Raw genomic sequence first — 26,668 nt, forward strand, 5'->3', positions numbered from 1 at the left:
TTTGAAATACCTTGAATATGGATAAAACCATGTTGAAGATTGAGAGCCTTGCTAGTTTCAGACCTTATATTATAGTAAACGACCACCAAATAAAGTGCTCAAGCTTTAAGAAATTGGAGGGCGGCAGCCAAAGGAAGGGCACAGTAAAAGTCAAATGTGAAGTGAATGAAGTCTTTTTCTAGATCCATGAAACTCAACTTTGATGGAATTTCAAGCAAAAATCATAGAGGAGATCAAAGTGGATCTATTAAAAGGAATGCAGCTATAAACTTTCACAACCATGTAGCTGGTCTGATCAAGCACTAAAAAGAAGCTAGATTGCTTAAAAGACTAGTTCAATACAAGATCAAGGAAATTTCATCAACGGTCACTGAATTACAAGAGCAGTCAGAAGCAAGAGTGGTGAGGAAAAGTGAAAAATAAGATATTTTTCCTGTCTGATACCATGCAGAAGCAGCATTTAGAATAGAATTCTGCAAATCATACATCGTTCGCTTATATAACGTATCCAAATGTGGAATCACAAGCCGGTTGCATTCGAATTTTCGAATTGTCGTAAACTTCTTTCTTTCTTTTTTTGAATGGTTCCAATTGTTGTAAATTGTAATAAGATCTGTAACTCTTTGTAGAAATAAATCACAAGACATATTTATTGGTGTCTCATAGTACAGTTCGTCGTATAAAAAAATCCTTAAACCCAAAGCATGAGGCATAACCATATGAACCATATTCTAGCATCCCATATCAAAGCTTACATTCCATTGCAATTATAAGAGGTAACAGACTATACAGAACACACACAAAAATCAGAATTGGAAGAGAAATCAGCTACAGTATTGAATTGCTTATAGATTCATTTCATTTACACCCACTCATGTGATAAAACTTTGTTAAAAGAAACTCTGCCACATTCCATTCTGAACTACTTGTATCATGCATTGCCACTTCTTCTTTTTTTGAATGACAAATTATATTAGCTAAAAAGAGCAACAAGGCAACTGAGACGGTCCATACAAGATAAGTAGAAAACAAACAAGAAAAGAACAAAGCCACGCAACACCTCCATCAAGGAGGAAGGTAGTCAAAAGTCTCGGAAAGGGCAAGATAATCATCCTCGAAATTAGCCAAACGCCACACATGCTAGAACACCACTGATGACCCTCCATTCTATCCTTCAATTTCTCAATCATGCCCGCAAAGAGTCATGCGTGACTATTCCCTTGACCCACCTAATAACAATGAGATAGTCACCTTCAAACAAGAAGGACACCAAGAAGATCTTGATCTATAAGAAGAATACTCGTAAGGTGGGCTTGCATTTCCGACGTATTAGTCTTGAATCCCCCAATGAGATCATAAAAATATCATGGTGATCTCATTCTTAGCATCACTGAATAAACCCCCAATGCTAGCTGGACTACAATTTCCTAAATAAGACCCATCAAAGCTCAGCTTAAAACAAACCAAGAACTGGAGGGGACCACCTATGGGTCGGTTTATCCACAATTGCCAGTGGATTGAATTTCATCACAATATTTCTAGAACAAAGAATAGGAGTAGACTCGAAACTCAAGAAGGATCGCTACTCAGTGGCATTAGTGTGTAATACCTATTGTTGAATTGACTGCACAATTTTCGACAGATCCTCAAAAACAGTGTTATTACTTATTAGTTTCCTTTCCAAGAAACCATATAGTTGAAGCAATTGCAAGCCCCCAAAGAATAACTCCTAATTGGTTAAGGAGTAAAAGACCACTGATCAAAAGACTCCGTAATATGGCATGAAATAATCTAGGTGATCCCAAATCAGTTCAATAAAAAAGGATCAATCCTCTCTAGCAACATGACAATGAATATAAAGATGATAAACAGAATCCCCATCCGCCACACATAAGGCGCGGTGATTAACACTCAAATGAATCTCATATTAAGTGTCTGACTGAGCATGACTTGAAGAGATGGAGTCATGGAGGCAGAAAGTGGTTGAATGGACGGATAGGGCATGGGGAAGGATGGAGATGGGTGGAATGAATCAACCCATGGGGAGTAAATTTAGAGAATCAAGAGGGGAATTCTCTGAAAATGGATCAAATGAAGAAGGGTCTGGCTCATTCGCCATGTTATTTTAGTAAGTTTCTGTCTTTTAATCACCTCAATAAATAATCAAAATTAATGAAGGCATTCACGTTAGGCATCACAATGAGGTGAAGGGAAACATACCCCACTTTAGATAAAGAGCTTGAAAACTGTCAACACAACTAATTTAACTACCATATCATATGACTAAAATGCTCAATATAGATACATTCTTCATTTGCTCTTTGGATAGAGAATAAGGGCATCAAATAAGGTCGATGGCGGTTTCATGCTACACAAAACTAACAATATACTACTATAAAAACAACAGCAGCAGCAGCAAAAACATTTTTAGTCCTTCAACAATATCATATAATTCAAATACCTGTCCCTCTATGAAGATCACAACCCAAGTGCCAAATAATCGTGGACAATATATGCATCTGGAATTGTAAGAATAATCTTTGCTCGAACGATCGAGCCCTGCAACCCTCCGTCGCTCTCTTTACACACCACAACCTCCGTCCCTCAACAAATCATAAGGTTACCATCATCCTATAAAAATAATATGGGTACTACTTATTTACGTTTTGGCCCCAAAAATGAATGGTTTGGATCATCCTAAGAAGTGGGCCCCACTGTTCATTTTGAAAAATACTGGACTTCACAAGCGCACATCTCATAAGATCTCAATTTCCTCTGGATTTCATAAATTCAGCACATAGTTTCTCCTAAGGAGAAGAAACATGATTACAACCCATTCCCCAAGTTTTTGTTCCAAAATGAAAATGAAAACTGAAACTAAAGAATGGGAGGGAAGGCTTTATATAGCCCCCATTACATCCAAATTTCAATGACAAGAAATGAAAATTCATGAGAGACAAATTTACCCCTGAATATTGTGCATAAGCACCTATTTCAAATTTCAATCCCTAATGACTGAATAGGAAAGGTAAAATGATAGACCATCCGAGCAAGTTCTTTCTCAGCCCTTGGATCAGCCATAGGTTGGTCCACTTCCATGCATCAAAAGAGGGAATGCTATCCACATCTACATCAGGAGCCTAGTGCACTGGGCCACCCTTTAGAGAGAGAGAGAGAGAGAGAGAGATTTGCTAGGCAATTTTGCTGAGAGCCATTTTGCAGGTCACTTTTGCAAGCAGAATATCCACCTCAGATGAATCAAATGAAAATGGAAAAAATGTGCTAAAACGCGAGCCTGTGCAGCTGTTCTCTCCTGCGAAAGTGAGTCGCGAAATTGCTTTCCGCGAAGTTGCAATATAGAAGAGAATTGTACAGAATGTTTCGATAATTTTTCTCTTCATAAAGACAATGTAAGCAGTTGGAAAGGAAAATGCTTACAAAGATTGATCAGCTGAATTTGTTCTTGGACATTTAACATTACTAGAAAATTGAGAATGTAAAAGTGAGGTACCTGAAGAAATTCCAGATTCTTTCAAGTCTTGTAGAAATTTCAAATGAATCTATAATTTATTATAAGGCAAATGAAATGGGTATTGGTTGCTTTCTTACTCCACATTTCAAAGAATCTTTTACATAGCAAAAAGATATATGCCTTGTAAGCCCATGTATACACTGCAAATCTTATGAAGCCATCATATCTCCCTTTGTTTTGTTTCCTTTTATTGCTGGGGGCTTGGGGCCTCAAGGAGATATGCTCATAATCCACAACATCTAAAGAAAAACTGAAGATCCAAACGCCTAGTTGGATTCCCAAAAGATTATTTCACCCTGGTCTCCAACAAGTCCAAGTTGCTTGAGCCTCCTCTCTTGATAGTATTCCAACCCATCCAGTTCCATTTCCCTCTCTCTGAAAATTCTATCTATCTGATGTAGCACTTTCTTCTCCCCTGCTCTTATCCTCACTGCTATTTCAAGCCTTGGATCTATACTCCCTCCTTCCATCGCCTTCTCATCCTGAAAACTCCATTTTTCAGTTCAATGATTTATTTCTTCATAGAACACTAGTCTGAAAAGAATGTTGAATGCCACTCATTTTTGTGGAATTTTTTTTTTTCACATCCACGAAAATGAAAGCAAAGATTTTAATGGGTCTTGAAAGAAATGAAAATAACTGAAAACTAGACTGAAAAGAATGCTGATTGCCCATCATTTCCGTGTTTGAAATGTCTGTAAGGGGGAAAAAACCTAAGGTTCACATCCATGAAAATCCAATGCAAAGATTTAATTGGGTCTAGGAGAAAATGAAAATCATCTTCTTCATAAGCTCATTGAATATAAATTCCAAGTCGTAAGACAGAAACATCACAAAAAATGAGAAGATAAAATATTAAAATATCGGTGTGCTACGTTCAGTTTCTATTCTGAAAAAAAAATGCAAATAAAATTTTACCTCTTCTATAGTGGTGTGATAGCCAGAAAGTGCAGATTTGCAGGCATTTCTAAGTGAACGACATATGAGCTCCTCATTCGCACGGCTTACAGGCAATTCAAGGTGACCCCAAACTGAATTCCTGAAAATGGATTCTAAGAGGAAGGCATCGGTTCCCCCAAGAGCTACCAATCGCAGATAAGGAAGCATTCCCTCTGGAAGAGAGCAGCCTAGAAAAATGTCGAAGTATGCATTTTCCCCAAAACCATTAGACTCAGCTATGTCGAGCTTATCCCCAAAGAATGGGTCTGTTTCAGATATCTCAAGGGTCAAAGTATATGCATCACGATCTGACCTCGATTCGACAAACCCGTAATCAAGTGCCAACTCAGCATTGCTCTTTTTATCATCATATTGTATCAAGACCTGTCACCAAGGCATTAATGAATTCTCACTGGCAATATCAAATTAGCCACACCGATTGTTCTACTTGTGTTGACATGCCTATGATCCAAAGAATATGTAAAATTTACTTAGAAACTAACAGAGCAGTCATAGAACTCTCTTGATTATCAATCAAGAGATGTTTTAGAAACAGGGCAGGAGTGACTGGTTAGGCCAGCACAGACAAATTCTGCCAATACTCCCAACTATGAAGAAAGGACAGTGTCCACTGAATATGCATCATGAAAATATGCAAATGAATTTTTGGGAAAATACCTCATTGTATCTTTCCTAAATAGTTCTTCTTGTATCTCTCATATGATCCCTCTACGATATTCTTGTTTTTATATTGGCACTTGTTTCCTTATGTTAGAAATTTATTACTGGCCTGTAACAGTTCCTAAAAAGGTATCAAAACAAGTTCAAAATAAAGAGAGAAGCATCAGTATCAAAACGAGGGAGTGAGGATATCATCTCCTGTGTGTTTTTCTATGTATGCATCTTTTAACAGCCTATACATACAATGAGGTATTTTCCCAAATATCTGTGCACCAACATACTTGCAGCTGATGACTTAAGGGACATAGGATGGAAATAGAAAAGGTCGGAAATTTTTTGGAGAAATACCTTTAATATATAAGAAACTAAAATATTCACCTGCTCACCAGCCTTGACAGGAGCTGGTGTCCGCAGAGCGAACACAAGCTCCCTTGAGAAAAGACCTGTTCCTTTGATCTCCCATTGAGAGTCATTTGTAGGTACATTGGAAGAATGGTTAATCTGACAAAAAAAATGCAAAGAAGTAAACATTATTTCAAGAGAAGTGAAGAAAAATTGGGCTTGGTCACTGACAGAAATATCGACGGCTTGGCACAAACACTTGACAAAGAAATTTTGCAAAAGATGTTCTAAATATTATGTTTGAAATCATATCGTAAGCCTACTAAAAAACATTTGGCTTTGACATCTATTAGGAATTAGAATAATGTGGTCCTCCCTGATATCTATTTAGTTTTGGAAAAAGTATGAAATTACTAAAAAAAGATTATCTAAAACACTTAGATTAAATGAACATCTCACCAGGTCTGCCAGCGGGATTAGTACAAGATTTTCACCACGAAGGCGTGAAAATGCCCTCGATCTAAGTATCCCAAATGCCCAGAGGAAATCATTCACTGTTATAGAAGGAAAAAGATGGCTGTGAGGGAGTATGACCTCCTCTTTCACATTGGAAAATTCACTTTGCACATAATCTTTGACACCCATGGTTGTGCTTAGGAGTTGTGTTCCTGCAAATCAATCCACAACACGTGAAAAGTTAGCAAAAACCATGAAAAAACACAAAAAAAGAAGCATGTTTTCTGATACCAGCAGTTCCATATTTCATGCAGACTTTGTTTTCTCTTTCTAATTGACTGAATGAGTACGAGACACAACAGAATCATTCTGTGCAGCCTAAGGGCCTGTCCGTTTGAGAATGTGACAACCGATTGCGAGCTCAACACCTATTATTGGACTCAAAATTACATTTAAATTTGAGTCCGATAATTGATTTGGGGCTAACAATCGGTTGTCACAATCTTAAACGAACAGGGCCTAAGGAACTCTTGGCCAAAAGCTAGTCTATCACTGAAGTATCTGTTGATCCACAATTTGGAAATAGTTTAACTTGGAACTTTGGATCTATTTCAGATCTCTAATGTCATCCAGAATTTACAGAATTAACTTGAGTTTAGAGAAGGATTGCTGGCTGAAATAAGGACTGGTACTTGGCTACAAGTGCTGAAACTTTTCCCACTTTGGTTAATAGAGCTTTATCAGATCTATAACTCTCCACAAAGCCTAACTGTTTGGTTGAAATAATCTAAGCCGAAACTCAGCAGCCTATCATTGGAATTTACTTTTGTTCACTAATAACTGCCGAGCTGAGCAGAAAGCATCCCGAATCCAAGTCCTGTTCAATAATAGAGCTTGAATTACAGATCATGTTGCCCTCTTTGATTATCATTGAGTTTGTATTAAAGGAAAACTTCAAGATCAGTTCATGTTTTGAATTCACAATCTCATTGTAGCTGTCTATCTAAAATTCTCACACATCCAGAGCCATTGTAACTTCCACCTTGTCACTAACCAGCTCTCGTTTTGAAAGGAAATCTCCATTTGAACATCACGTTTATCACAATATAGTGATATACATTCAGACAGTCAAGAGGCACCCTCTTATTCAAGCTGGCAACATTGACCAACAGTTTACCATGCCCAAACAGCTAGTACAGAAAAAGGTTGACTACTCTTGTGTATTTCTCCCCAAAAAGGGAGACAATACTCCTAAACCAACCAAATGAGGAGCATCAACTATCTCATTAGAAGCAATCACTTAACATTAAATTCATGTGGCTCCTACCAATCAAATTGGAGTATGGTGTATAGAAACTCATGATTCTTTCTCTCATTGCCGAAGCTTTGGCAACATCACCATAGACCTAATTAAATCCACCAACTTAATATACTACAGTGCGTCACGGACTAATGCAAACCCATGAAACATGGAAAGATACGAAAAAGGGCCACTAATATCTCATGCCATATGGGTTTAATGGCAGGCACCAAGCGAACTTTTCTTGGCAGAGAACTATTTTACGTTGTCATAAAATGCATGGCAACAAAAGGATTCACAATCATGGCAAATTATATATTTTGAAAAATATGCAAAATTGGTAGAATTTCATAACTTACAGAAACAACTCTTCATCTTATTATAATAGTGGAAAACCTCCAAGAACTAATGTGGCTATTATAAGAGAACTTGCAAAGTTCATCAACATAGGAATGTACCACTACTGCAGGGTGTTTGATACATAGCAACCCATTTGTAAATTTTTAGTGGCTGTGAAATATTAAGTTGGACAGTTGAATCTACTAACCTTGTAGCTCAGAAAGCTCCTCTTCCGACCTGTACTGGAAACATCAAATGACATTTAGTAACAGCAAAATCTAGAATCTCTAAACTAATGTTGAGTCCCTAAAATTAGGAAAATTACTATACATCCACATGAAATGCCTATAACTAAGGAATTCAATATAAAAAAAATGAAAAATTGAGTTAAATTATATATTTGGATGGTAAAAATGAGTAAATTATTATCTATGAAATAGAAGATAGAACACAAAAGCATCAGCAAAATAGAAGATGGCTGTACTGCTTATATGTGCAAATATATGGTAAGCCGCCGATATTTGGCCCCAACATATTTTTATAATCAACACGAACTCACCCTGTCGTATGTGTTTTAACCAGCTGTCAAAAGCTATTTACAGCTTTTTGGGAATTGTAACAGCTGGTTAAAAACATATACAGTAAAGGCAGTTTGCACCAATGATCAAAACATGGTCTTGGCTATATATATGCACAAGGGAATGCTGGACTGAAGGGCACCTATATCAAAACATGTTTGTGGCTATATATATGCACAAGGGAATGCTAAACTGAAGGGCGCCCTTGTAAAAATAATCCGCAAGGGCTTTCTAATTGGATCCACACTATCCAAGTGGATTTATTATTCATTTACTTTTACATTTTCCAATGCTATTATAAAAGCACTTTGGCAATGTGGAACCAATAGGGTTGCACACCCTTGCAGCTGACTTTAACAAGGGAGCCCTTCAGTTTAGCATTCTTATACTCCATAAACCATTGCTTCTGTTTTTTTATTCTTTTTCACGAAACATATATATATTAAGTGAAAAGAAAATTTCTAGGCCACGATATTGGCAATACCATGATTTGATAGTTGCACTAACTCATTTTGTCTTATTATTCAAAATTGTCAAGTGTTAATGTGTTATTACAATTCCCCAAAAAAAACTTTCAGAAAGACAAGCTGAATCTTGTGCAATTATTAAAATATGGTAGTGCCAATATCAGTAGCCTTAATTAAAGAGCATCAGTTACAATAGACTCACCAGTAAATAGTAGAATTAGTAGTCTGTGGGAGAATGTCAAAATAACAACCCCATGTGGAATCCTCTCTAGCCTTTTCTCTTAGAAGAAACAAAGCAACAGAAACCCATGGCTTTAATCCACTGCATAGTTTGCCAATATCAGAAGAAGAGACTGTATCAGGGTTTATACAGAGTTTTTTGGGCACTTGCACTACTACTTCATTCTGGGATATGTTCCTTTGGGCTACTAATCCCAACCCTTCAGGCACAATTCCAGGTTTCGCAAGAGGAGATGTGGATGAGACCACGCCTTTGTCGCAGAGCCATTGCCAGAAGTTTTGGGTGGATGGGGAGGGACTAGAATCTGAAGAGATAAGGGACTTTAGGGGGGAAATGGGCTTTACGAAGGGGTTTCTTTTGTTTAGAATCAGAGAAGAAGGAGTGGGTCTAAAGGGAAAGGCATTTGAGGAGGAGGAGGAAGAAGAAAGAGTGAAAGATTGGGAGAGTAAGAAGATAGAGGCCATGGCAGTTTGGGAGACAAGAAGTAGCCGTTGATTTGCTCTTGGAATGATGGATATAATAAAGTATAGATAGGTATTGTTCCATATTCCACTTAGGATAAAATATCTTATCGACGAAAAAATAAGTAGAGAGTTTTTATATGGTGTGTTCGCGTGAAGTACATTACTTTTCAGAAAGTACAGTGAGGCCCAATTCTTGGGATAATCCAAACCGTTCATTTGATGGGCCACAACGTAAATAGGATGTACCATGTAAATCATCTTTATAGGATGATCCTAACCCTTCGATCTTAAAAGGGACTGCACATTATAGAGATTGGAGGTTACATAATCCTGTGGAGATGATTTTACAGAGCATGGCATGTTTACGTTTAGTCTGTGAAATGAACGGTTTGGATCATCCCAAGTAGTCCCCACTGTAGTTTCAAAAAATTTATTGATTGAATTCTAGTAAAAACATATTGAAGTATCCATTACCCGCCTTTTTGGATGATACTCTACAAGTCCTGTGGAATATGCCAATAATCAAGGGAAATGATTTCACCACGAACATGTTTTGATACATGACGCTCATGGTTCTTGTCTTTTATATTTAAAAAGCTGTAAAAGGGTCCCCAAAAAGAACTTATTGACAGTTAAATGCTAAAAGACAGGATACATGAGCATCATGTATCAAAACATAGTTGTGCTGAAATCACTTCCCATAATCAATTTTAGACTCACAATTGCGAAAACAACCAATTATCCTCAAAGCTTATGCTGTTAAGAGTTGGTGTTATTTAATCATTTTATACTTCCAACAACAATCAATTAATTTTAGGTTAGCCATACATGTGGATTTTTATTATCAAGGAATTGTTGGGTTTAGACCATAGGGCCTGCCATGAGATAATAGCTCTGATACCATGAGAAAACAAGCAATTACTCCAAAAGCTTTAAGTTGTTAGAGCAGATGTTATTTTATCATTTATACTTCAACAGCAATCAGTTCTCAAAATCTATAACAATCAGGGCCTAAGTCAGAGTGCCTTCTCCAATACAAGTATCTGGTGATTTAATTAATTTTCAGGAATCTGAGTCAATGAAATTACTTTACAACAAAAGCCCAATTGGGCCACATTAAGCCAACAAACATAAAATTAACAAAGGAATAGACAGGTGCAACCAAAAACAGGAGAGGCAGAAAGAAAAAACTCAATTAGCTTTTCTTTCTTACCATAATTTACATGGCTGGTATTGGCATATATCATCCTCCACAACCCTTAAGGGACATCAAATGGTCCCCTATCTCAGCGCATAATGCTAGTATTATTGGCCCCATAGCACTCTCTTGTTTCACAGAGGCATTCTTCAGGATTTGAATAGAAATAGTCTTCCTCTTTGGGCTTGTCCACAATAACTTTCCGCCGTGTTGGTTGTCCAAACCTCTTTGCGTGAGTTTGTCGAATAGCGACCCCAAACTCATCCCATGAAAGCTTCTTACTATGATACAAATCAATCAAGTCCACAATTTTTTCCCGATCCAATAGGATGGTTTTCCCAAACCCAAGATACCTGAAAACGAAATTTTAAGAACCTTTATCTCAAGGCTAATCAAGGCAAAAATGCTTTAATATCTACTGAGCAACAGACTTATAAAAAGTACTTGTGAAATAAATAAAAAAAGACTGAAAAAACCTTCGGTGTCCTTCCACAACTTTTGCCATGTTCCCATCATAAGTGGGAATGAATATATCACTGGCAATTGAAACCATGTAATCCAGTGCTGCCATTTGAGATGAGTGATTCTGAAATTGCTGCAGATCCTCAGGAGCTAACACCATCTCCTTTTTTACCTGGAATCACATTTCAGTCATTTTATGGTTTAACATTGGGCCAGGAAATCAAAATTATACTACAGTACATGGCATGTACAACAACTAATCATGATTTTTTAACATTTGTTGAAGTCAATTGCTTTTAGTCGGGGATAGATCACCAAATCCAAAAATTCATGGTTTTAAGTGCTTTTTATTTTAAAAGAAAAAGAATGAGTCGATGATCAATTTAAATGATTGATCACTCAGGCAATTGGTTGAATCCCCGACTTTTTTGATAAGTTGGCAGAGGATATCCCTGATTAAAGACTTGGTGAGTGTGTCCCTTACATAATAGGGCTGATTAAAGACTTGGTGAGTGTGTCCCTTACATAATAGGGCTGATTAAAGACTTGGTGAGTGTGTCCCTTACATAATAGGGCTCATGCACATCACGTCTGAGTGTCTGATCATCAACCCTAGCAAAGAGACTTGCCTAAGGTTTCGTACACTTGGATCCGCACCGAGTTATCTGGATTTGAAGGATTCAATATTGCTATCAGACCAACGGGGAGAGGGAGAGGTGACTTGGCATTATGGTCATCAAAATATTGTTGGAAAAAAGTGGAAAAACACTCTTCTATGAGGTGTAGTCTTCTCTTTTGCGGACAATTTGGGAAAAGAGCAAAAACCAACATTAAACAACAAGCAAGTGATCAACATTAGGAGAAAACAGGTAGCAAAAGACTCACAATTTGAGGAAACGCAGCTTGTAATGCCATGAGCCTCCGTTCGCTGCCATATATCTCACCAGAAGCAATGTAGATCTGAGTGTCCTTCTCAAACCCTAATGCTTGTAAAACTAATGCAGTCTCCTCTGGTGTCAAAGGGCACAAACCTTGCAATCTCTTCTCTTCAGACAGTATCTCTTTCTCCCTCCACCATGGGTATGCGTACCTGAATGAGCACTGTATGTGAGATGCATAAAATAAAAGGAAATTATTGGCATATTCAGAAAACAACTCAAAAAGTTAAGGATTAGCAATCGTTTTTAGAAATAGAATGGATTCGGTCATATAAATACGCAAAGAAAGTTTATACGAGAAAGAGCCATGATTCGGTATATAAAGAAAAAGATTATTAAAATAAACCTACTGTGATTGGTTCAACAGGCATTTTCTTTTAAGGTTACTGAATAACAACAAGTGTTGTCAGAAAACATGCCATGTTGGACATGCATCTCAGGCACGTTAAATTATTTCAGTTACCATGCCATCAATTTTACATTACAGAAAAACCACACCAGAAAGGAGAATGCACAAGGAAACCTACTACTTTAAAACACAGATTCATAATCATCGACAAACTCTCAGAACAAGTCGCCAGTTCCGACTTTGGAATCTAATCAAATCATACTGAGTAACAATAACTGTTTTCAGGAAAAATGCCATGGTGAACATGCATCTCAGACACATTAAATTATTTGGTATTTTTCATATGTTAGCCGTAGGGAGAATGGTAGGGTGAAAAGGAAGTCGGACATGACCATAGGACACGAGCCACTGACCAGTTGGCAGTTTGCATGTACAAGTTTGGTGGATGCAAGCAGATGCCTCTGGTTATCAAAATATCTCTCCAAAATGATGATATTGCTCATTCGTAAGATTTTTAGAAGAATCAACAAATGGGTAATCTCACCCTATTTAAAAAAGGGCATTCACTTTTCAGGCTTTCTTCTTCAGTCAAAGCACGAACATTTTTCGGGATCTCCAAACTGGTCTATTGCCACCAAAGAAACACATTATTGCAATAGTACGGGTGAAGGGAGATTAGCACACTCGATGGATAGAAAGAGCTTTTTTTCATATTTGCCAAGGCATTTATAGATCCGTTTTAGACTTGGGACCAAGGTTGCCAGAGCGGGAATCGAAGGCTCCCAGGGAAGAATCCTGCTCAAGGTTGCCAGAGCGGGAATCGAAGGCTCCTAGAGAAGAATCCTGCTTCCTTGCTTGGGACAGCCTCCTTGCTTGGGACAGCCTCTGTTCCTTCTGCAATCTTTCTTTGTTTTATAAAATTTCACTATCTTTGAAATAAAAAAGAAATGGGTTTTTCACAGAATCTGAATTCGTTCAGACGCAGTGAGCTACAAACCTCAACTTCTTGAGATCCTCCGATTCTTCCTCAGAGCAGCCATGAGTACAACCAGAGAAAGCCAGCATGTCCATCTCATATCTCAAATGCAATGCTACAAAAGACCCCTTCTGTTGGAGAATTCGAACTAATTTGTTCCCCAAAGCCTCAATTCGATCAGTGAATTTCAGCGCATGATAATTAACACGGCATCTAAGCTTTTGAAGTTCAATAGAGAGACCATTGTTCACCAAACGTGTGTCTGTCCTGTTAAAATGAACCACTTTATATTTGCTGAAAAGTGGAAGAATCTGCAATACAAAGGAAACTTTAGCAGACAAAACAGTGTAACACAAAATTAGTATACAATACACATGAGAATTTATTTCTAGGTTTTGTCACAACAAGACCATTAAAAAAAAAAAAAAAAGGTTTTGTCGCTACAGCATTGATATGAGAAATTGAACAAACACATGCTTCCCAAGACTAATCATCTTCATCACATTTTCAGCCACTCTAAACATTTGATATTAAAAAGGATCAATTCAGACCTGTTGCAAGTAATACTTCTCATTAGACCAGCTCACCGGAGGCATCTTGAACAACTCACTTGCAGTTTTTCGATTAAGCCTCTTAGGAAGCCTTTTAATGATGTGAACCTCATCTCTTAATGAATCAATGAAATGTCTGACGTCAAAAATGTCACCAAAATTACTGCAAAAAAACTCTTATGAGAAGAAGATTTTCTCAAGATTATCTCAGAAGCTTCAACATAAAAGCATTTAATCAGTCTCTAGATCAACGGAAATACCTAGGATCAGCCCAGAATGATGTCTTATCAAGCTCTGGAACAACCAACGTGAGGTTCAAAAGGCGAGCAATTGACACCATGTCACAGATCTGACATGACCAATACAAGCATTAACAAATTAGCACCATAATAGACTTTAAATCAGAGGAATCAATGGATTCAACTACTCAAGTAGAGAGGTCCAATTCTGTAAAAGATCAGCTTTTTCTTTTAATTAGACAAGAAAACTCGGAAACAGATAGATTGATTTTGAAGTCAAGACCGAGTTCTTGAAACTTGGGTAGAATAGAAGAAACAAATACAAATGACAAAGGGAAATCTACAAACCGCAGCACGCATTTGATTCAAGCCTCCATTGCAAGATATTTTAAGATACCCATTGCTTTTATACATTCCTGCAACGTGTTGGTGGTGAATGTGTTTTTCATTAGCAAGCAGAGAGCTTCAGAAAAGACAAGCAAAATGAAAATTTCCAAATCATGGTATAAGGCAGCATGCTGATAGTTTGAGGGGAAAAAAAGGCAATAGCATGCTGATTTCCTTAACCTAAATACAGCCAAATTTCTACTTTCAAGCAGTTTAAAATAAAATTGAAAATGTGTGAGCTTTGCTTACCAAAAAAGTGTACTTCCAACACTTTGAAACTTCTAAAATTAGAATGTCTACTAATTGAGGAATGCTAAGCTCAAGGGCGCCCTTTCAAAAAACAGATGAAAGGGTGTCCCCATTGGTGAAACGTGACAAAAGTGCATTTATAAACTATAAAAGTCAAAGGACATAAAATGCACTTGGGTGACATTCCACCAATGGGGGCGCCCTTTCAACTGTTTTTTGCAAGGGTGTCCTTAAGTTTAGCATTCCTCCTGCTAATTAATTCAGCTAAGGATTCCTTCTCCTATTACATGTTACTAATTCCAGCTCCAAAATACCACCTTCACAACTTGGGAATCTTCGAAATTAGAAAAATTCCAAGTTGTGACCTAAAAAACACTTCACATTTCTTTATACATGGTGCACATTTCTTTAAATATAAATCACTAACTGTCATCACATTTTTTTTTGAATGGTAAAATCATCATCATAATTATGACCATGTTTGTCTGTTCTTTTATGAATGGAGATATGTAGGGGCTACATTGTCATTAGCATGACGTGCTAGCCATCATCAAGCCTACTTCTGGATTTTCCTGTTGGTTGAAAATAACCTATGTTGCATGGATTCTTTGCCCCCCTCTATTGAATCTGTGTCGACACGTCTCCGCATCCGAATCGGACATGGATTAACTATTGTTAGTTGAATTAGAGTTTGTGTTAGTAGAAGAGAAGTCTTTTGAGTTGGAAGAAAATTAGAGTTTTTTTTATTCTAGACTTCCTCTTCTACTTCCTTCAAAAAGCCATCCGTTTTCATTTAATCTCTTTTCTATCCTCATTTCTTATCCTACAACAGGGATCAATGTTTTCTCTCCCAAATAGCCACTTGTCTCTCCACTTTTCCTACTCAAGATCATTAAGACACCAGCTTTCATCGACCTTTTAACCTGATCACCTTTCCCACCTCTTTCTCTTAGGCTCTGTTCACTTGCATTCCCGGGAAAGCAAATCCCTGGAAAACAGCATCTTTTTTCCTTGACAAGACCTTGACAAGACAGAATTCTAGTGTTCAGTTGCTTTCCCGGGAAAATAGAATTACACATGTGGAATTTCTACAATAAGTCAAAAAATGACATGGAAAAGCCCATCCCCCCCTTTAGGGATTTCATTTCCGACCAAAAACACTCGGATTTCGTTTCCCGGAAAAACAAGTGCAAAAAGAAGGGCAAGCAGTTTCCCTGGAAACCTTTTCCTGCGCAAGTGAACAGTCCAGAAACAGTCTAGGGAAACCTTTTCCTGCACAGATTCCCTGGATTTCTTTTCCTAATGCCACGTCATATTCCTGGGAAACATTTTCTTTTCCTTTCCCGGGAAAACAAGTGAACAGAGCCTTAGATCAGTCCTAATCCCTCTCGTTTTTAAATTTGAATTCCAAACAACCCCTGGGGACCCACCATTTGACACCTCTTTTCCATCTCATTCAAACCTTGCCACATGTATTGTGTTCTATTCCCCGATGATTCAGTTCGCATTGCTCTTTCCTTCCACCCGTCATCCTCTCATCGGTTCTTTGGTTTTCATCGGCACTTCCTCCGCCCTAGATTATGCCTGAGATATCTCCGTCACTGCTTTGATAACTACTTTTTGTATCACCATTTTGATTCCCCCTTCCACCACTTTGACGTCAATTTGGTCAATAACCCACACTTCCACAGTTCCACTAAAAAAGATCTTCCCTTATGCAACCAGATCTATCCATTGAGAGATCTATCCATTGAGGGATGTTAACAGCAACTTTCATTTCGACAAGGATAGTGGAACTTCTTACCTTCTCTCCTTTGCCCACTAATCGATCTCAATGACCTTCCCCATACCTGGCCTTTCGAAAGTTTCAACGCTCCACGAATGCCAAGATATGCCGACAGGATTTATCAAGGCTGTGTGTTCCCATGTTATCCATTCCTCCTCCTATTTCCATAGATCCACCAGGCACGTAAAACGTTGTCATCTTTTCTTCAACGCTGCCTTTGTTTCCCCTTCCGCCATGAAAACAATTAGACGTTCCTCCGCCATTTTCATCTTTTCTTCAACGCTGGCTATTTTCCCCCTTCTGCCGTGAAAACAATTAGACGTTCTTCCTCCGCCATTTTCATCACATGCATAATCCCTGAAAGCAATTTGATTTTCTTGCGCTTCCTCGAGTCTATGTCAATTTTTCCTTTACCCACCAAGCATTTTCTTAGAAAAAAAATCTCCGCTTTAGAATATCCTCCTCTTCTATCTCAACCCCCCAAACCCCATCTTACTTTCACTTTGTTCACTTTTACCTCCAAGAACCAAGATGTTCCGACCATAGCCGCCCTCAAAAAATTCCCATTCAAAATCATATTCTCTGCTGCCCTTTTCTTGTTTTGTATGTCAGACCTGACACTGGCAACCGATGGGTCAGGGACCCTATAACACGCTTATTTTGCCGTCCATTGATCTTAAACTTTTAAACATGTTGGGTTCTTCTACTTTCTACCCCATTCTTCTTCAGGAGGCATCAAAGGTGGAATCTCCACCACCAAAAGTTTAGAAAACCAAATAAACAGCACGACAATTTTTCCTTCTTGCTTCCACGATTTCCTCTTCATTCTCTGGTCTTTTCCATTCTTTTTCCATCTTTTCCTTCAATTTCAGCTACTACTCCCACATTTGAAGCAAAGTGTCTCCCCTTGAAGTTCATGGTATGGCATTTGCACTTCTCCACTTGAAGTTCATGGTATGTCTTTTTGGGCCCACTCCGTCTCCAATTGAAGTTCAAGGTAGCTAGGCTCAGCTCATGATCGCCCCCTCATCCATCGGCAGCCCCTCAAAGAGCAAGGCCGTTGAAGGTTTCAAAGTTAGCCCTTTGTGATAGAATTATTTCGTGATGAGTTAACCACACACTCCAACATCTTCTTTCCTACTATTCTTTCCCTCTATTCCACATTTCCGTTAACAATTTCCCTAGAGTAAAATATTTGAAGATAATTTTATAATATCACCCTTCTCCGCAGGCCCCAAAACTCTTAATTCATTTTCTCAGTAAGGGCTCATTTCTATTATTGAGTTTCTTATTGGAGTACCTCCATTCCTCTTAGAATTAGACAAATCCTCCCATATGATCAAGTGATAATTGTGATCCACTCCTCTCTCTTCCAATAGGACCCCCTCTACATTAACTCTGGCCTATGCTCCATTACCTTTGAGATCATATAGAGGGAACAAAGTAGATGTGAAAGCTTGATAGAATGGTCATAATAGGAGTTATCTAAAACCTCCCAAAAGACAAATATTGTCTCTTCCACATTGTTAGTTTTCTCAAACGGCTTTATTCTTTTTTGAATGAAGAAATGTAATCAAAAGGAAGGGAAGAATATACACCTAAGAAGGTCCCACAAAGAAACTAAAACAGCATAAACATATAAAAGCCATAGGGCTTGAGAACGCCACAACAATGGGAGGGAGTTAGTAACTGCCAGTGTAGGATGAACAACCCCTTGTATAGGCAGGTCATCATCACCCACCTCATTCGCAGAGCAACGCACATGAATTAAGGAGACAGCCAGCTCAGAAAATCTGTTCACAACCATCAATGAAGTAAAAAAAAATCACCTGGGGAATTTCCTTGGATCCTCTAATCACTTAATGATGTCCAGAGAGTCACCTCATGGACCTCATCAACATTTTCTTTTATGGATCCTAAAGGGATTTGGAAGGGATCCCACCCTTGAAGGGAAAACAAAATAAGATATGGAAAGGGTGTCCACCTTGCCACCTGCCACAACTACAAATACCTCCTTTCATCCTCCCCTGCTTTAACCACATGCCTACACTCCTACATAAATTAGCACACTCCCATGATGTTGCTTCATACCAACTAACACAAATTGTAGATTTCTTGCATGATCCACTATTTTTTAGAAGAATGTAAGAAAGTTATCTTCAAATAAAGGTGATTACTACCAAGCTATAAACAATGAATTAGAATGCATACGGTATAGTGCAATTTAAGATATGCAATTAACCCACTAGCATCCACTGATCACAAATGGTCCTACACACATGCTTGAGTCAAATGCCACGAAATAGCAACAAAATAGGGATGTGTACTCATATGAAAACTCCACGTGTTTCTTTAATCATGATAGGATCAATGGTCATTCCAAGCTAATCCCATCAAACAGATTAGTGCGTTTGTGTAACACGGTTACCATGGACCTGTTTTTTGCAGGAGCCAATTTAGTAGCCCTAAAAGCACATACACTAAAAGAAATAATGGTCCTAAGCTTAGAAGCAGGAACCCTCTCTCGGGGTGCCGCTCCCACCTCGGAACCTCGATTCGGCGCTCCTTAGGAAGGAGCTTCCAGGGAGCGCGGCCCCAGAGAGACGGGAGCCGCTCTAAAGACGCTCCCAGCCTGCTTCTATTACTCTATAAGTCCCACAATCACCAACTTCCTTACATCAAACTCCTCAAACTCTTCAAAGTATTTCATTGGAGCAAACACAAAGGCTTGTGCATCTTCAGAAGGCACGAGGAACGAGTGTACACAAATGAAGATGGTGAAGAAGGTTAGAAATTAGGTTTTAGATGTTCTTAAATTTGGAAAGATACATATGAAAATGGTTAGAAACTATTATTTTTTTATGTACTTGAATTTTGAAAGATATATAAAGAAAATATTACACACGCTCCCATGGCGCTCCCAAACTTAGACTCTTCTAGACCCCACGCTTCCCCACCTCCGCTCCCGCACCCGCACTCGCTTCGTGCTTCTAAGGTCCTAAGCAACTAGAGGGTTTTCAAAATTCCTACATAAGTGTTATGGCACTTTGAAGAAGTCCATTAAGTGTCTTGAGATACCCAATTGATGAATAAATGCATCAAAACTCAATATTTAGGTCGCGCATATTAGACGTGAGACACTTCAACTACTACGAGTCTAAAATGTCCATGATCTCCAACCACAAGTCTTTGAATGAAATGCGAGGAGACTAATGAAGGGAGAATGAGAGAAGTGGAGATCCCATTTTCCTAAAACTGCACTCGGAGAAAAACAATGGTGATATGATGCCTCCTTTTTGAGATGTTTCTTCTCTGCATGGAATCCAGTAAAAAAAACCACTAATCCTGGGTGACAAATTTCCTCCGGAAATGTTTCTAGAAACAAAATGAGTTCCAGAGTTTTTGTTGTACTTGGATAAAATGGTGGCACCTAGGAGGGGCATTGCCAGCTAGTTTCAAACTCAATAATCCATGCTATAAATAGGTGGGTTCATTCACATCATGCAGTTCTAACGTAGGGGTGGACATTCATATGTAGCAGTGGTGTGTTTATTCAAAATCTTTTGAACAATTGCTTTGTGAATGTTGAGGAAATATATCTCCAAGGACCTCTCAAATACAGAAGCATATGAAATGCACATTCATATTATGAAAGAAAATAAAGAAAGAAAGAATATTTTCCATCTAAATGTATAATGTCTCTTTGCCAACTAACCACCATTTTCTCACATTTACTAAATTGATCGTGACCAGATTCATTTCGCAATTTGTCGAGTTTTTCTTCAATTTTTTTTTGAAGAAAAAATAATTAATCTGGCCTGAGGGTGTGTTTCGTTGCACAAAAGCCAAGATAGTTTAGGTGTTTCGCTTTGCATTTAGGTGTCATGTCAACAAAATCTCTTGTTGGGTTGCCAATGTAGTATTGAAATCCCTGGAGACTACCCGACAAATTTTATAGGTAATTATTGCATGTCTGATGACATGGCATCCATGTCCCCCTCCTTGGCTCCTTATACCTTCCAAGCTAAATTTCTCAAAAAGGTGGAATTTGGCTCGTTGAAAGATGCTCTCTCTCTCTCTCTCTCTCTCTCTCTCTCTCTCTCTCTCTATATATATATATATATATATATATATATATATATGAGGAAAGTGTTTCTAGTCCAGCCGACTAGAGATCATTCTCTAGTCCACCACCCAAAAACACATGGGTCCCACATATTTTGTGGTGATCTAAAGCATTCATTTGATAGGCCTCATCATAGATAGGATGTCCACAAAAATTCAGCTTCATAGGATCTTCTTAACCCTTCGATTTGTGGAGTTAAAAAATGGACGGATTTGTGGCAGTTTATAGCCGTCCATTTTAAGCTCCACAAATCATAGGGTTGGGATGATCCTATGAAGCTAATTTCTTGTGGACACCGTCTCTATGTCAGGCCCCATCAAATGAATGCTTTGCATCACCCAAATATGTGGGACCCATGTGTTTTTGGTCGGCGGACTAGAGAATGATCTCTAGTCGGCCGGACTAGAAACACTTTCCTCATATATATATATATATATATATATATATATATATATATATATATATAGCAGAAGAGAAAAGGAGAGAATTATTTGAATTTCTCCCAAAATTCTAATAGAATTACACATCACTTTTTTTGACTTTTTTTTAACAAAGCACCCATTCAACCCACATATTTTCAATCCTACCCCCTCCTTTATGCTTTTTAACAAAGGCACCCATTAAAGCCACATAATTCCAATCCTACCTCCCTCCTTTATGTTTTTTTACAAAGGCACCCATTAAAGCCACATAATTTCAATCCTACCCCCATCCATTATGCTTTTTTAATTATGGAAACCTCTATAGATTGGAGGGCTAGGATCAGCCTATGGAAATGATTTTACGGGCACAACCTATTGATGTTGTGTTCCATCACATGGACGGTTTGGATCAACCTATGATGTGGTCCGTACAGTTCTTTGTCGGCCCGTGCATCACACGGGGTTTTTTACTAGTATATATATATATAGTAGAAGAGAAAATAAGAGAATTTTTTGTAGAATTACACATCACTCTTTTTGACTTTTTTTAGCAAAGGCACCCATTCAACACACATATTTTCAATCCTACCCCCTCCTTTATGCTTTTTAACAAAGGCACCCATTAAAGCCAAATAATTTCAATCCTACCCCCCTCCTTTATGCTTTTTTAATAAAAAATCTATAGGGTGATCTTAACCATCCGATTTAAGAGGAACAACATATTATGGAAACCTCTATAGATTGGAGGGCTAGGATCAGCCTATGGAAATGATTTTTGGGGCACAACCTATTTATGTTGTGTTCCATCACATGGACGGTTTAGATCAACCGGTGATGTGGTCCGTACAGTTCTTTGTCGGCCCGTGCATCGCACGAGGTTTTTTACTTGTATATATATATATATATATATATATATATATTGGTAAAGACACTCCCTCCCACTACTCTACAACTCTACAAGGTTGGCAACCAAACACTACAGCTCTGTTTGGATGCTTAAGCATTCTTTGGGTGAGTAAAGTCCATGGAGGGGGGGCAGGATTTTTGATGCAATTAAAACCCTGGTAAAGCTTAGTAAAGCCATGTGCTTTATTTTGTTTGGATGCAAGTTAACAGGGAGAGAGAGAACGAGAGCGAAGGATTACTCAAGAAATTTCTTCTTTTTTGGGATATTTCATATGTAATGGGTAGTGAGGCCATGTCACCATACATGCAATTATTACACATGTTTGTTGTTTGGTAGTCCCTAGGGATTTGAATGTTACATTGGAAAACAAACACCACCAAGTAATCCAAAAGGTGCATTTTTTTTCTTGATTGTTTGAGGATTAGGGCTGGCAACGGGGCGGGGCGGGTGGATGTTGCATTCCCCATCCCCTCCCTGTCCCCGTCCCGAGCGGGGCAGGGTGGATCCCCGTTTTCACGGGCGAAATTGCCAGCCCTATTGAGGATCCCTTGCATGTTGTCACTATTCTATGTGGTAAATTCTAGGTAAATCAAAAGTTTGTCCCCTCCATATTGACTACTTATACCACTAATCTACAAAGTAACTATCTGCAGACAAACAGAGAAAGAACTTACTCAATGGAAGGAGGGGCGAGGGAGCGGGAGTGGCTTCTTCAGAATGGATTGAAAACTGCGTGATCTTTGTCAGCTGGTAAGAAAACTCACCAAATCCAAAATGAGTTTTCCAAGCCTTGGGAAAACGCGGATGCCAAAACTCTCCTACAGCCACCAGCTGAGCAATACAAGTCCACAACAAAATACAAGAGCACACACGTATAAACCACACCTGAAGACGTCCCCTTGGAACCATCAATGGCGCCCCCAATTTATAACATTTTGATACAAAACCGTCAGATTTATTAAACTCCATATCTCATCAAACCCATTCCTCTCCTCCAAAACACCAATTCTAAGGATCGGTAACAGAAAAAGGAAGAAATGTGTGATTACATATGAGCTAATTCTGCTTTTTCCCGAATTGGGATTCTGAAACCCTAGAATCGGATCATCCCTCGTTCATCTTCATAAATCCATTAATAGAAGAGATCTAAAGAAGAGGGTAAGATCCATATGTTTTTGGACATTGTGAGAAATCAAGGAATCAAAAACCTATTGGAATCAAATTCCATTGTTGTGAGGGAAAAAAAAGAAGAGGAAGAAGACAAACCCTAGAAGTGGAGGAGGATTTTTTTTCTCTATTTCTCCGTCTGTGTTTATCTGCTTCGTTCTTGCGTGGCGAAGAGCGCGCTGTTCAATGTGGATGAATTAAAGAGAAGAGAATTGGGGATTAATAAATGGAATGCAGAGAATTCCGACGTGGCCGTGGAAGGACTAATAAAACTACGTCTTTATATCAAGGGAAAATGACCGAATGAAAGGGCTCTCTAGTGACTATGACATTTGAAGAGGGGAGACTTGGAAATAACCAATATATAGTGATGGTAACTGGTTTGCATGGGTTTAGGACAAAAATACCCTCATTTTTATAATACCGTCACCTCTCTCTCGTGGGATGATCCCAACCATCAATTAGAGGCCACAATTCCTCTCTCTTTCTCTCTCATGGGATGATCCCAACAGTCCATTAGAGGGTCACAATGCCCCCTCTCTTTCTCTCTAGTGGGATGATCCAACCGTCCATTAGAGGGCCCCAATGCCCCCTCTCTCTCTCATGGGATGAACCCAACCGTCCATTAAAGGGCCACAATGCCCCCTCTCTCTCATGAGATGATCCCAACCATCAATTAGAGGGCCACAATTCATCTCTCTTTCTCTCTCATGGGATGATCCCAACAGTCCATTAGAGGGCCACAATGCCTCTCTCTCTCTCTCTCTCTCTCTCTCTCTCTCTCTCTCTCTCTCTCTCAGGATGATCCCAACCGTCCATTAGAGGGCCCCAATGCCCCCCCTCTCTCTCTCATGGGATGAATCCCAACCGTCCATTAAAGGGCCACAATGCCCCCTCTCACTCATGGGATGATCCCAACCGTCTATTAGAGGGCCACAATGCCCCTCTCTCTCATGGGATGATCCCAACCGTCCATTAGAGGGCCACAATGCCCTCTTTCTCTCATGGGATGATCTCAACCGTCCATTACAGGGTCACAATACCCCGCAGGTTCGTGCAGCTCTCTCCGGTATCCTCTAAACCACTGCTTACACTGTATAAACAACTTATAAACACTCTAAACAACTGTTTACCCTATATAAACTACTTGTAAATACTCTAAACCATTGCTTACCCCTATATAAACCAGTGCTTACACTGTATAAACAACTTATAAACACTCTAAACCACTGTTTACCCTATATTAACCACTTGTAAAAACTCTAAACCACTGCTTACTCCTATATAAACTACTTACAAGCACTATAAATCATTGCTTACACTGTATAAACAACTTATAAGCACTTTAAACCACTGTTAAGCCTATATAAACCACTTATAAACACTATAAACCAATGTTAAGCTTATATAAACAACTTATAAACACTCTAAACCGCTGCTAGGCTTACATGAACCACTTATAAACACTCTAACCCAGTGCTTACACTGTATAAACAACTTATAAACACTCTAAATAACTGTTTACCCTATTTAAACCACTTGTAAATACTCTAAACTACTGCTTTCCCCTATATAAACCACTGCTTATACTGTATAAACAACTTATAAACACTCTAAACCACTGTTAAGCCTATATAAACCAGTTATAAACAATCTAAACCACTGTTAGGCTTATATAAACAACTTATAAACACTCTAAACCATTGTTTACCATATATTATACACTTATAAATCCTTTAAACCACTGCTACGATTATATAAAATACTTATGAACGCTGTAAATCACTATTTACCCTGTATAAACCATGTATAAACACTATAAACTACTGATAAGCCTATATAAACCACTTATAAACACTCTAAACCACTGATAGGCTTAGATAAACCACTGTTTACCCTATATAAACGAGTTGTAAACACTCTAAACCACTGATAAGCCTATATAAACCACTTATAAACACTATAAACTACTTCTTACCCTGTATAAACCATGTATAAACACTTTAAACTACTGATAAACCTATATAAAGTACTTATTAACACTCTAAATCACTGATATGCTTATATAAACCACTGTTTAGCCTATATAAACCAGTTGTAAACACTCTAAACCACTGATAAGCCTATATAAACCACTTATAAACACTATAAACTATTTCTTACCCTGTATAAACCATGTATAAACACTCTAAACCACTAATAAGACAATATAAACCACTTATAAACACTCTAAACCACTGATAGTCTTAGATAAACCACTGTTTACCCTATATAAATGAGTTGTAAACACTCTAAACCACTGATAAGCCTATATAAACCACTTATAAATACTATAAACTACTTCTTACCCTGTATAAACCATGTATAAACACTCTAAACCACTGATAAGCCTATATAAACAACTTATAAACACTCTAAATCACTGATAGGCTTATATAAAGCACTGTTTACACTATATAAACCAGTTGTAAACACTCTAAACCACTGATAAGCCTGTATAAACCACTTATAAATACTATAAACTACTGCTCACCCTGTATAAATCACTTATAAACACTTTAAACCATTGTTAATCCTTATAACACTCTAAACCAATGGCAAGCCTTAATAAACCACTACTTAGGATTATAAACCACTACTGAGGATTCTTAATCAAAGAAGCTATATAAACCACTTATAAATACACACTTCAATAGTGGTTTATCATACTGAAATAGTAGTTTAACTTAAGAAATTAGTGGTTTACAGTAAAATAACAATGATTATAAAGTGGAAAACAGTAGTTTAACATGGAAAACTTCCATTCAAGTTTATAAACATGCCTTATAATTGAAAGAGAAGGGAGAGAGCTAGAAATACACACATTTCCATTGAATGGAGGCTTTGTGCAATGGAATGGTGGTTTCTAGTGAAGATTTTTGTGATTTCGGAATCTAATAACGTTTTTTTGCAATAGTTGTTGTAAATGGAGGCGTTTTCCAATGCAATGAAGTGTTAGGGAGGCTTTGACATCTAAAAATGAGGTTTTCAGCAATAGAATGGAGCTTTTGGCATCTAACAATGGAGGTTTTTGGGTTTCAAAAATGGAGGTTTTTTGGTTTTTCATACGTACGTAGGTGGGAGGAAGAAGAAGAAGAGAGAAAAAGGTGGGTTTTGGGATTTGTATTCTAAATGTAATCATTTCGAAAAGGTGATTTGATAGGGGGAGAGAGAGAGAGAGAATCAAGGGCATTTTAGTCATATGCACTCTTGATTGGTGATTTACAAAACACCCCTCTTCAAATGTCATAGTCAATAGAAACCCCTTCTATTTGGTCATTTTCCCTTATATTAATAATAAGGGAAAAATACAGATACACCCCTCTCTAGTTCAAATCTAACCTTCACTTTCAAAAGACGAGTACACCCTGAAGTTTTTATTTTTTATTTTTATTTTTAACGTGAGGGAGTAAATGATGTGGCGGAAATGACCAAAATGCCCTCGTCTTCCCCAACTGAAAATTAGGGTTTTCAGACTTAAAAACTAAAAATTAGGGTTTGATTCAAACCCTTGTTTATTTATCAACATAAAC

The 26,668-nt window shown here is 38.1% G+C and overlaps 2 protein-coding genes across 3 annotated transcripts; both read right to left on the minus strand.

Annotated features, from left to right (window-relative positions):
- Positions 1 to 3,759: 3,759 nt before the first annotated feature.
- LSMT-L (Rubisco methyltransferase family protein) lies at positions 3,760 to 9,419 on the minus strand. The gene is made up of 6 exons (XM_077368760.1): positions 8,837 to 9,419; positions 7,798 to 7,826; positions 5,954 to 6,162; positions 5,531 to 5,653; positions 4,451 to 4,855; positions 3,760 to 4,014 (listed from the first exon to the last, which is right to left on the minus strand). The coding sequence occupies exons 1-6, from the start codon at positions 9,337 to 9,339 to the stop codon at positions 3,799 to 3,801; spliced, it is 1,485 nt and encodes a 494-aa protein (XP_077224875.1). The 5' UTR covers positions 9,340 to 9,419; the 3' UTR covers positions 3,760 to 3,798.
- A 946-nt stretch (positions 9,420 to 10,365) lies between these two features.
- Positions 10,366 to 23,376, minus strand: LOC143857866 (O-fucosyltransferase family protein). 2 transcript variants are annotated; one of them, XM_077368387.1, is made up of 8 exons: positions 22,604 to 23,376; positions 14,401 to 14,468; positions 14,074 to 14,162; positions 13,814 to 13,976; positions 13,284 to 13,573; positions 11,885 to 12,089; positions 11,014 to 11,171; positions 10,366 to 10,890 (listed from the first exon to the last, which is right to left on the minus strand). In XM_077368387.1, exons 1-8 carry the CDS (start codon positions 22,896 to 22,898, stop codon positions 10,626 to 10,628), a joined length of 1,533 nt encoding a protein of 510 aa, XP_077224502.1. In that variant the 5' UTR covers positions 22,899 to 23,376; the 3' UTR covers positions 10,366 to 10,625. The 2 variants fall into 2 exon arrangements, with proteins under 2 accessions (XP_077224502.1, XP_077224503.1); XM_077368388.1 differs by having other exon boundaries at positions 23,196 to 23,371.
- Positions 23,377 to 26,668: the final 3,292 nt, after the last annotated feature.

The sequence above is a fragment of the Tasmannia lanceolata genome, unplaced genomic scaffold, assembly GCF_043159265.1.
Source record: "Tasmannia lanceolata isolate RefF3 unplaced genomic scaffold, GAP_Taslan_0.1 ptg000025l, whole genome shotgun sequence".
Lineage (NCBI taxonomy): Eukaryota > Viridiplantae > Streptophyta > Magnoliopsida > Canellales > Winteraceae > Tasmannia > Tasmannia lanceolata.

Excerpts from the sequence above, each read along its gene's own strand:
- LSMT-L (XM_077368760.1), bottom strand. The coding sequence starts at position 9,339 with ATGGCCTCTATCTTCTTACTCTCCCAATCTTTCACTCTTTCTTCTTCC. Across the intron at positions 7,827-8,836 it reads ACTAATTCTACTATTTACTG|GTCGGAAGAGGAGCTTTCTG; the intron begins GTGAGTCTATTG and ends TTTCCAGTACAG. Across the intron at positions 4,856-5,530 it reads CTGTCAAGGCTGGTGAGCAG|GTCTTGATACAATATGATGA; the intron begins GTGAATATTTTA and ends CCTTGGTGACAG.
- LOC143857866 (XM_077368387.1), bottom strand. The coding sequence starts at position 22,898 with ATGGAGTTTAATAAATCTGACGGTTTTGTATCAAAATGTTATAAATTG. Across the intron at positions 14,469-22,603 it reads CTCGCCCCTCCTTCCATTGA|GAATGTATAAAAGCAATGGG; the intron begins GTAAGTTCTTTC and ends AACACGTTGCAG. Across the intron at positions 10,891-11,013 it reads GTTGTGGAAGGACACCGAAG|GTATCTTGGGTTTGGGAAAA; the intron begins GTTTTTTCAGTC and ends TTTCGTTTTCAG.